The sequence below is a fragment of the Boleophthalmus pectinirostris genome, unplaced genomic scaffold, assembly GCF_026225935.1.
Source record: "Boleophthalmus pectinirostris isolate CB_2022bp ecotype Guang Dong unplaced genomic scaffold, ASM2622593v1 HiC_scaffold_20, whole genome shotgun sequence".
NCBI lineage: Eukaryota > Metazoa > Chordata > Actinopteri > Gobiiformes > Gobiidae > Boleophthalmus > Boleophthalmus pectinirostris.
Genome location: NW_026571153.1, coordinates 6,794,515 through 6,806,457, shown reverse-complemented (window position 1 = coordinate 6,806,457; position 11,943 = coordinate 6,794,515). Strand labels below are relative to the sequence as shown.

Sequence of the window (11,943 nt, the reverse complement as noted above, 5' to 3'; positions counted from 1 at the left end):
AGACTTAGACTACAGGACTACGGCCCTGGTTCAAACACTCTGGGCGAAGTGTCTTGCCCAAGGACACAAAGGCAGTACTTTATTAGACTCCCGCCCGTGTCAACGTCACAAACTCACAGAACCCATCAGACTGGATTCTTCCTGTTGATCAAAGTCTCAACTGGTGTTTCCTGGTAACTTCCTGGTGTTAAAGATGCGTTCCCTCTGCCTCTTTCAAACAAGGTTTGACTTTATTCTTTCTAGAATGCATTTGTATTGTTTTTGTTTGGTTATAAAAGCAGTATTTTCCTTCAGGTTTGCAGTAAGTGATGTGTGAATGTCTTTGTCTCCTGCTCTAGTTTATTGTCTGAGCCTTAATGAAGAAACCAAGAGCTCCTTTTAGTCATTCAAACATTGTTCTGTTTATTTCATGATGTCAACACTTCATTGTGATGTTGTTCAGTGTTCGGGAAGTGACTTTGAAAAACTCTTTAGTTACTCATTACTAGTTACTTGTTCAAAATGTAATCTATTACACTACTTAGTTAGTGCCTCAGTAAAGTAACTTAGTTCCTTGAGTCTGGGATGACTTGTTTGCAGTTTTGTCTAAATGAATCAAATGAGAGCTTTTGTGTTTCATTGAAGATGTTTCAATGGAGAGAAACACAGGAGTTGTTGAAACGTCTCAAATGACGTCACAGAGACTTTACTGGGTGATTTCAGCTCCAAGTTGCTTCTCTGCCTCTGAGGAGGGACCGGTGTTCTGTGGAAATGTGCTGCCTCGTCCAAACGAGCTCCCACAGCCTAAACCGTCAGAGACGTCTGTCGATTCACGCTGCCCCATCCAAATAAGATACTTTATGTTTTTCTGTTTACAGTTGTACAGATCCAATAAAACCAAACTCTAATAAAACTAAACCATGACCAGTTTGACAACATGTTTCTTTGGATCAGAGTCGTGGGTTTGTTGTTGTTTCACACGGTGATCAGACTTTATATCTTAGTTCTGTCAAATCTAAACTCATTTATGTGAATGTGTGTGTTCCAGTATGTTGGTATTTTCAGCAGTTGAACAAATAACAGACCAGATTACTGTATTTTAGTAACTTTTGTGTCAGTATCAAATTTTTCCTGGTTAATGTTACTGCCTTCTTGTAATATTTTTGTGCAAAAATTATACACATATGGTGATACAGAAAGCCATGGTTATAGAATCAGAGACTTTGTGACTTAACAGGCAATGAGTTTTCCATTTGTAATTTTCCTTTGATCAGTTTCCATGAATACTATCTTAACTTTTGTTGCTTTACTTATACACCCTGAAAAGCTGTTTCTTTGTGAGATAACAAATTATCTTCCTCAGATAAAAATAGAATAAATAATACAAACATAGTTAATAGTTAATAGTTGAATTTTCTCAAAGAATGAATGACACTTTTCAAACAATGTACCAGAAATAATCTCCAATTGTCTTTCATTATAACAAGCAGTTAGTGTTTAAGTCTATTGAAGGTAACTGAATCTTTCTATCAGTTGGAAAAGTCCCCAAGTTCCACCAAAAATGACCAGTGAGAGCTCATTTTCAAAAATTCCATTTGAAATGAAGGAAGTTAACAGTAGATGTTTTTATTACTTTAAACTAATCAGAATATGCCAAAGTTTCTCTGGTACAAACTTAATCAACATGTAACTGTGCCCACATGAGGAACCGAGGGTCCAAAGAAGGGGCCAAAAAGGTGACATTTGGTCTGTGACCATATTTAGGACTCTACACCATCCACATGAAAGCTCAGAAAAGTGTGAGATTTGTGTCAGAAATGGTCATTCTCTCAAATATTCAGGTTCAACAGTTAGTTTGTAAATATCTGCTTGGAGTAAATAGATCTTGGACCTTGAAAACTGAAAAAAAAAATTAAAATAAATTTGAGCGGCAACCAAATGTGAGATTTTGGAGACCCACAGCTCCCCCCTTCATACAGATACAATCAATCTGTCAATATTTGAAAACAGGTTCAGAATTTATGACCAAGAATCTACAATAATATAAATTTTCAGCTTCCTTACTCTATTTTTAATGAAGTTATGGTCTCTCAAACATGATTATAAATTAAGGCTTCAGAAAAAATGAGCATGGCCCCAAAATTTCAACCGTCCATAACTGAGGAACAACTCAAGGGACTGAGCTAAAATTTGAGATTCTTTCATTTGGTGATTTTAGAAATTTTTTCAGCCAAGTCTGATCTGGCTCATAGGGGAGGGTGGCTGATTTCATATGGACTGACCCATTTATATTCATTGTAAACAACTTAAGAAAACAAACGAGAGTCACAAATGTGTGTGTTGAGGAGAGAAACATTTGTGACATGTTTAAACATTAGTGTTGTTTGGTTTTGTGTGTTTTTCCTTTTGAAGCAATTGAACAGAGCATGGATCAGAGAGAGCACAGAGAGGACGGAGCCCCTCCCTCTGAAACCACTCACCCCCCTAAAGCTCAGAGGTAAGGGACCATCTATAACGCTCCACCACTGTTCTCCATGTCAGAGCTCAGACTGAAGCCACTGCTCCATCTGTGTCCACAGACCTGCTCCTGGGACCAGCGCCGACTCATTGAACAGTGATCGCTCTAATGATGGAGGGATTGATTTTAAAAGAGAACATGGTCCACAGTAAGTCAACACCTTATAACGTCACCACTTTATGTCAACATACATTTGGATATAATGTAGGTGATGTGATTTTAATGAAATAAAAACATGTCCAGGAGTGGTCCACAGTTCACAGAGAATCACATTGAAATCAGAATGATACACATAAGTCTGTTCTTTGTTCCATATTTCAAACTTTAAAAATATCTAAACTGGATGTGTTTGTTGTTGAATGTGCCGTACTGAAGCTTCTGTGATGAAGGCCTCATGAACACTTTGTAGAACCTCCTGAAGTATCTGACCTGAGTCAGAACAGTCCCATGTGTTTTATTGTGACTGAAGTGTGTTTTCTTCTGTGTCTCAGGATCCACCAGAAACATCCTCCGTCTGAACCTGGTCCCAGCTGTGAGTCCCTCAGGAGTGACTGGTCTATGGGACATCCATTTAATTTTGCCAAGGAGCTGTGAGTTTTCAAAAGCATTGATCATAAGAACAATATATAAATAATAAATAATAATGATGTTTCATGTGTCTCTGTGACAGAGGGGAGCAGCCGGGTCCAGAGGTCTCCAGTGGTCAGCACCATCACACACAGCTGGACTCCATATTTAAGGTCTGTCATTCACTAAAGTTTGGAAATGTTCAGATGAATGAGAGCTTGTTTCACACAGATCTGACACTGACTGCATTTGTGTTGTTTATAATGTGTCTGTTCAGCTTCTGGAGGAGGACATTTTCACTTTTGTCCAGAAGGAGCTGAAGAAGCTCCACAAGGTTCTGAGTACAGATGAGCCAGAAAGTTTAGATCCTGTGGAGGATGAGGATGAAGAGCAGAGGAGCTGCAGTGAGGCTGTTCTGAAGATCACACTGAACTTCCTGAGGAGGATGAAGCAGAAGGAGCTTGCTGAGTGTCTGAGGAGCAGTAGGAGCATTTAACACATTTAACAAGGTGCTCACAGTCATTATCTTCTCTGAGACTCAGGTCTGTATCTGTTGTCTTCATTCAGGGACTTATTCTGGAGTTTATAGGCGTAAACTGAAGTCTGATCTGCAGCAGAAATTTGAGTGTGTGTTTGAGGGCATCGCTAAAGCAGGAAACTCCAGCCTTCTGAATGAGATCTACATAGAGCTCTACATCACAGAGGGAGGGTCTTCAGAGGTCAACCAGGAACATGAGGTCAGACACATGGAAACAGCCTCCAGGACACCAGGCCCAGCAGAGACAGCCATCACATGTGAAGACATGTTTAAAGGCCCAGCTCACACACATGGAGCCATCAGAACAGTGCTGACAAAGGGAGTGGCTGGAATCGGGAAAACAGTGCTCACTCAGAAGTTCAGTCTGGACTGGGCTAAAGGTGAAGCCAACCAGGACATACAGCTGCTGTTCCCATTCACTTTCAGAGCACTCAATGTGCTGCAGGAGAGAAGCTTCAGCTTGGTGACACTTGTTCGTCACTTCTTTAGTCAAACACAAGCAGAACTCTGCAGCTTTGAACACCTCCAGGTGCTCTTCATCTTTGACGGTCTGGATGAGTGCAGACCTCCTCTGGACTTTACCAAAGCCAAGGCCCTGAGCGACCCCACAGAGTCCGCCTCAGTGCACGTGCTGCTGGTGAACCTCATCAGGGGGAACCTGCTTCCCTCCGCTCGCCTCTGGATAACCACACGACCCGCGGCGGCCAATCAGATCCCTGCTGAATGCGTCTCCATGGTGACAGAGGTCAGAGGGTTCACTGACCCGCAGAAGGAGCAGTACTTCAGGAAGAGGTTCAGAGACGAGGCCGACACAATCATCTCCCACATCAAGACGTCCAGAAGCCTCCACATCATGTGCTACATGCCGATCTTCTGCTGGATCGCTGCCACAGTCCTGGAGCATGTGTTGAAAAGTAGAGAGAGAGGAGAACTGCCCAAGACCCTGACTCAGATGTACATCCACTTCCTGGTGGTTCAGGCCAAAGTCAAGAACATCAAGTATGAAGAAGGATCTGAGACAGACCCACACTGGAGTCCACAGACCAGGAAAATGGTGAAGTCTCTGGGAAAATTGGCCTTTGAGCAGCTGCAGAAAGGAAACCTGATATTCTACGAGAGTGACCTGAATGAGTGTGAGCTGGACGCTGCAGTGGCCTCAGTGTACTCCGGAGTGTTCACACAGGTCTTTAGAGAGGAGCCAGGCCTGTACCAGGACAAGGTCTACTGCTTCATCCATCTGAGTGTGCAGGAGTTTCTGGCAGCTCTTCACGTCCATCGGACCTTCATCAGCACTGGGATCAACCTGCTGTCAGAGAAAACCCAGAAGTCTACAACATTCAGTGTGAAAAAAAAACTAAAGCATCTTCATCAGACAGCTGTGGACCAAGCCTTACAGAGTCCAAATGGACACCTGGACCTGCTCGTCCGCTTCCTCCTGGGTCTTTCTCTGTCGACCAGTCAGAGCCTTCTACAAGGTCTGCTGACACAGACAGGAAGTAGCTCCCAGACCAATGAGAAAACAGCTGAGTACATCAAGAAGAAGCTGAGTGAGGATGTGTCTGCAGAGAGGAGCATCAACCTGCTCCACTGTCTGAATGAACTGAATGATCGTTCTCTGGTGGAACAGATCCAACAGTACCTGAGATCAGGACGTCTGTCTGAAGGTGGACTGTCTCCTGCTCAGTGGTCAGCTCTGGCCTTCATCTTACTGTCATCAGAAGATCTGGACCAGTTTGAGCTGAAGAAATACTCTGCTTCAGAGGAGGCTCTTGTGAGGCTGTTGCCAGTGGTCAAGGCCTCCACCAAAGCTCTGTGAGTCTCCTTTGTTTAACAGAGGATGGTTTGATTCAACTTCTACATAAACAGTGTTTTCTGTCTCCAGACTGAGTGGCTGTAACCTGTCAGAGAGAAGCTGTGAAGCTCTGTCCTCAGTCCTCAGCTCCCAGTCCTCTAGCCTGAGAGTCTTGGACCTCAGTCTCAATGACTTGAAGGACTCGGGGCTGAAGATGTTGTGTGTTGGACTGAAGAGTCCTCACTGTAAATTGGAACAGCTCAGGTCAGAGGGGTTCATATTCTTCACTATTATTACATAACCTGTTGGTATTTGCATTGGAAAATCACATTTGATAAAGTCACATAAAGATATGGGACTTGTTCTTTGTCTCATTTGGGTTGAATGTTTCTAATGAATGGACTGATTCCAATAATCTGTGTCCTCAGACTGTCAGGTTGTCTGCTCTCAGAGGAAGGCTGTGCTTCTCTGGCCTCAGCTCTGAGGTCTAACCCCTCCCATTTGATAGAACTGGACCTCAGCTACAACCATCCAGGAGACACAGGAGTAAAGCTCCTGTGTGCTCTACAGGAGGACCCCCACTGCACACTGGACACTCTCAGGTATGGACCTGTCCTCACACCGTGGCTCCTTTGAAGCGGGAACTGTAACATAAACACTAGTGTCATAAAGAATCAGTCCATTTGAACAGATTAAACGTAAAGTCTTAATGAGCCACAGTAATGAAACATGTGTGTTCTCCTTCAGACTGGAGCCTGCAGGTGTTCACTGGTTAACAGTTTGCCCGTGGAAGAGTGAGTATAAAATAAATGCAAATACAGTTATGATTTTTTTGTCCTCAGAGTTTAGTGTCCAGTTTTATAGTTTTATTATCAGCAATAGTCTTAAAGCAGATCCTGAAGAGCCCAGTCTGGAGCTGTGGAACTGCACTCATGTTTCAGCTCAAACATGTACAACACTGATCTTCATTCTTCTTCTGGAGACAGTGGATTTAAACCAGTCCCCTGTTCTCCTCTGAGCTGTGCCTCTGCTGTCAGTCCTCCTCATCGCCAGAACAACGGCAGATCTCACACAAACACTGGCAAAAGGACAGCAGCTGTGAACAATCTCCTGCAACACAGAGCCACATGTCTCAGCCCCTGTGTGCACCAAACCCCATCAGAACTACTGCTGCAGGAGCAAAGGAGGAGGATCACCAAACCCCATCAGAACTATAGCGGCTATATGATACCTGTATTTCCTGGTAGCTGTGGAGAGGTAGAATTGAGTTCAGTAAAAGCTATGACGCTCTGAATGCAATATAAAACAAAAGAGGCTGAATCCAGTATGCGTTTATGGTGGTTTAACATATAGATTGACTGGGTTCACAGCGACAACGTGCGTATATGGACCGAGAGCAGGAATATTGTAAAAATGAATACTGTACTGAAAACGTAAAACCAGAAACAAAAGCAATAGCATTAAAAATTATGGCTACCCAACCAACCTCTCTCCTCCTACCTGGCCCAGGTGAGTGTGTGTCCTTTATTCCTTTCCACGCCCACGCCAACAAACTCCAGAAAAATCCAGATTTACACTGAGAATAATCTGAAATAGACTGGTGTGGGGCTGTGAAAGGAAATGTTTTTACACTCACATAAATCTGAGACAAACAGAAGACTGGAATGATGAGAGTGGACAGGGGACTAACTGCTGCTGTGTTGTGTCTTCTCTCCCTCAGATTTCTGTGATCTCACTCTGGATCCAAACACAGCTCACAGAAAACTCAAACTGTCTGACAACAACAAGAAGGTGACACGTGTGACAGAGAAGCAGCCGTATCCAGATCATCAGGACAGATTTGACGACTGGCCTCAGATTCTGTGTTCCACTGGTCTGACTGGTCGCTGTTACTGGGAGGTCCAGTGGAGTGGAGTCATTTATATATCAGTGTCTTACAGAAGAATCAGAAGGAACGGATGCGGTGTTGACAGCTTGTTTGGATACAATGATCAGTCCTGGAGTCTGCGGTGTTCTGAAGATGGTTTCTCTGTTCGTCATAACAACAAACAAACCCTCCTCCCTCAGCCCTGCTCCTCTTCACTCTCCTCGCTGTAAAACAGTCCAGCATTTTTCATATATTTTTACATCGTTGAACAAAAAAAGTGATATTAATAGTGGAGTTTGACATAAAAAGAGTGCAGACATGAGCCATAATTCAGTGTCTGGATGAAGATAAGTGTCTATACGGCAGACTGAGGTCCTTTTAGGTGGAGATGCACAGCAGACTGAGGTCCTGTGTTGCTCTCTCGTCTGTGTTGGTTCATCCTCTTGTGAAGTGGCTGTTGAAGCGGCAGAATAAGAACACAGAAGAAAGGTCATATCTATTCCTTACATGGCTGGTGTTTCTGGAAAAACTACAAAGGATTTTCAGACACCATGAGATCCCAGACTATTTCAAACCTACAAACACTTTGAGACAGAAACTGGTCCAGTCAAAGGACAAAACTACACCGGAGAAACAAAAACAGACACTTCACAAGAGAATGAACCAACAGAGACGAGAGAGCAACACAGGACCTCAGTCTGCTGTTCATCTCCACCTAAAAGCCAATTTCTCCTTTGCCACATCTAGAGTGAGAGATGTGTGTGGGTGTTATATGTGTATTGGACCACAACTTTATAAAGTGTCATGAAATATTTGAGAAAACCCTTCTCTCTCTCTTTTTACTTTCAAATTTTTGTCACGTCAAGGCTGTGTTCTGCGTTCTGTCCACCAGAGGGCGCTCACAGTCAGTCTGAGAATGGACCAAAATGGAGCAAACAGAGAAACACATAATAACAACAATCAACAGATACATAAAGACAATTATTTTACATCAATCATCACAAATATAATGTCCTGATAAAAATATACATCAATATATTCATGAAAGCAATAATGTGCTTCTGCCAGACTCTTCTAATCGTACGTTACATTACTCCAGGTGTTATAGTTTACATTCAGATGACAAATTCACTTCAATTCCTTCTTCTGCACACTCAGCTATAATCATTTATTTATATCTTCCTTTCAACATTTTCAGATTTGGGCATTTTTTTGAGCTCATCACTCAGAGTTCCAGATTTTATTGATTTTATGATGATTTTAAGCAGTCATTCCAGCTTGCTTAAAATCTACTATCATCATCTCGGTCCCAAAAAAGGCATCCACAACCGACCCTAATGACTTCAGCCCCACAGCACTTACCCCAGTCATCACCAAGTGCTTCGAGAAACTGGTTCTGAGGCACATCAAAGCCTGTGGGCGGCAGTAGCTCAGTTGTTAGAGCATTCGCCCACTGATCTGAAGGTCGGTGGTTTGAATCCCGCTCTCAACATAAACGTCATAGGTTGAGCGGTCAGATCCACTGACCCACAGGTTGGCTGGTGTGATTCCAGCTCCCACAGATGAATGCTGCCGTTGTGTCCTTGGGCAAGACACTTAACCCACCTTGCCCACAGTGTCTGCGTACACTGATGCGTGAATGGGTGAGTGGTTCCTTGTTGTAAAGTGCTTTGAGTGCCTTGAAGGTGGAAAAGTGCTATAGAAAAATGTGACCATTTACCTGTCTCCCCCCCCACTCTAGACCCGCATCAGTTTGCATACCGGTCAAACAGATCCACGGAGGATGCAATAACTGTCGCCTTCCACTCTACGCTGAACCACCTGGAGAAACGGGAGAGCTATGTCAGGATGCTCTTCACTGATTACAGCTCAGCTTTTAACACAATAATACCAGATATTCTGATCCTCAAGTTGGCTAACCTGGGGGTCCCACCATCCACCTGCTCCTGGATTAAGGACTTTTTGTTCAATCGTCCCCAGCAGATGAAACTGGGTCCCCACCATCATCCACCCGCACTGTCAGCACCGGCATCCCCCAGGGCTGTGTGCTGTGCCCACTCCACTACTCGCTCTACACCCACGACTGCAGTCCCACCCACAGAACATCATGGTCAAACTTGCCGATGACACGAAGGTGGTGGGGCTGATAACAGAGGGGAATGAGGTGCCTACAGAGATGAGGTCACCAATATCACACCAATGACGCATACCCCCACTTAAAAAATCCCCACTACACCACTGATCTTATCCATCTTTAAACCGCTTCACACTCTTGCAGCATCGATTTTTTTACATTTACATTTTGTGCTTTCCATTCCTCGCATATTTTTAAATACATAAAATCCCAGGTGCCCGAAAGTATTTTAAAACACCTGCATATCAAATAGCACATGTCAGGTTTTACTTATTCCTGTGCGTTGTTTATAGCAGGCATGACTTCACACCTGTCAGACCATTTTGTACTATTACCTCCACACGGCACTTACTATGAGCTATAAGAGCCCTCCATTTGAGCTGTAACTTTGTCCATAAACTGCACCTTTGCACGGGAAAATACTAGGTGCATATAACAGTGTGAAATGACTGCCGGAGATGGGCCTTTTTCACGCTTTACAACAATGGGTGCTTAAGAGTGGATATTTTTAGCAGCGACATATGCTTTTCCCCGATGTGTGTGCTCCAAACAAGTTCTACTTTAATGTTCTTTTTGCACGCGTAGTACATAAACAATATATGCCTTTATAAAGTATATTCCGAACTAACTGTTCTGAATTAAATAGTTCAGATTCGGTTGCATGGAAATTATAATTATGAATTGAGGTTTACATGGAAAACAAGTTAAATCGCCTTTATTTAATTTCATTCAACGTCAAGAAGGGTTCTGATTGGACAGAGACACGAACGTATTTATGTCGACCAGAAGAAAACACGCACTTCAGCTGCTACCGGGTTTTTTGTCATCTCGGTTTGTCGTTACGCCACGGACACAAACACGATCCAAACTTTTTTTCGTGGTCGTTCAGATGTTGAATGAAGCAGCAGCTGGAGAATTCTCTCATCACACTTTACGTCTGTGAGCTGAGGAGGAGAAGGGAAGAGCGTCGGAGAAGGGAGGAAGAAGACAAACTGAGTCGACATCTGCTCTACCTCAGCCCACTCCCGAATCCCGCTCGCAAATCCAAAGAGACGTGGCTGAAAGTCCAAAGCCAGGACTGGTGGAGCTGGATCGAATAGTGACCCAACGAGCATGCTCTGAACAACCGGAATTACAGGAAGAAGAACAAACGTTTACATGATCGAGCGATAAATTAATTCAGCTTTAAAATCAGAATAAACCACCCACTTAGTTAAGAATTAAGTTTAATTCCAAATAATCATATTTTCATGGTCTTTTTAAAGCAGAATTCATTTTTATTCAGAATTAAATGATTTTTATTTGGAATTAAAGCTCTCATGTAAACGTTTGTGTTTGAGAGAACAACAAAAAACATTAAATACTCAAAAAAGTCTGTTTTGCATAATGTGTGTCCTTATACTGAAATGTGTTGTTCATTACTCGTCGTTTATGTCACAACTAATCCTCCACAATGTCACTCAGATCTCATTAAGTTTTCATGGTCAAAGACATAAAACAGAGAGTTTTAGAGCAGAGCCCTGTGGTTATCAGAATCAGAAATGAACTCAGGCTCCTCATAATCACATACTTCACTGATAATACAATGATAAATATGGGCACAGTGTATGAAGTTTGTTGTGGACTGAAATGTCCTGAGCGATAGTTACACATGTTACATAACTAGTGAGAATTATTGGGCAGTTTTTGCATGAGAGCAGCAAAGTGTTAGAACCTTTAATCATTTATACCAGTCTTTAAAAATGTGATTAGAAAACTTGACCTCTTTGCTTTAGATCTATTAAGAGGACTTTAAGTTTTACTTTTTTCCCCCAAAGTGTAGCTGTCCATGATGCTGAAAATGAGAGCACAGTGAAAGAGTGTCTTTTTTTAGCCATGTTGTCAAATTAATTAAAAAAAATTAGTTTTGGGGGGTTTGCGAACCAGTACCGGGCCATGAAAGCATGAACCCTCTCTCCGATACACAGAGACTGTGCCTCCTCTCGTACGTCACGTAGGCCATGCCTCTAAACCAGAATTAAACCGGGTCTAAAACAGGTCTAAATCAGAACTAAAACCAGGACTAAAATAGGTCTAAAAACAGGACTTAAACAGGTCTAAACCAGGTCTAAACAAGAAGTAAAACCAGGGCTAAACCAAGACTAAACCATATCTAAAACAGGTCTAAAATCAGGACTAAAACAGGACTTAAACAGGACTAAAACCAGGACTAAACCAGGACTAAAATAGGTATAAACCAGGACTAAACCAGGTCTAAACCAAGTCTAAAACAGGTCTAAAACAGAACTAAAACCAGGAGTAAACCAGGACTAAACCAGATCTAAAACAGGTCTAAAACCAGGTCTAAACCAGGTCTAAACCAGGTCTAAAATATGGTCTAATACCAGAATTAAACCAGGACTTAAACAGGAGGCACCGCGCCCCCCCTCTACCCATCTGTGAAATATTGTCAGATATAAAACCAGTCCATGGCTCAAAAAAGTTGGGGACCACTGTTATAATTTTGTCAGCTCACCAAAAATATATCTGAAGTTGTGTTTCGTTTCAT

General features: G+C 42.7%; 1 protein-coding gene across 1 annotated transcript; it reads left to right on the top strand.

Moving 5' to 3' along the window:
* Positions 1-2,401: 2,401 nt before the first annotated feature.
* LOC110158790 (NACHT, LRR and PYD domains-containing protein 3-like) lies at positions 2,402-7,491 on the top strand. Its single transcript, XM_055156718.1, has 10 exons — positions 2,402-2,476; positions 2,559-2,645; positions 2,989-3,087; positions 3,168-3,237; positions 3,342-3,546; positions 3,632-5,414; positions 5,485-5,658; positions 5,823-5,996; positions 6,142-6,188; positions 7,115-7,491. The coding sequence occupies exons 1-10, from the start codon at positions 2,406-2,408 to the stop codon at positions 7,489-7,491; spliced, it is 3,087 nt and encodes a 1,028-aa protein (XP_055012693.1). The 5' UTR covers positions 2,402-2,405.
* The last annotated feature ends 4,452 nt before the right edge of the window (positions 7,492-11,943 follow it).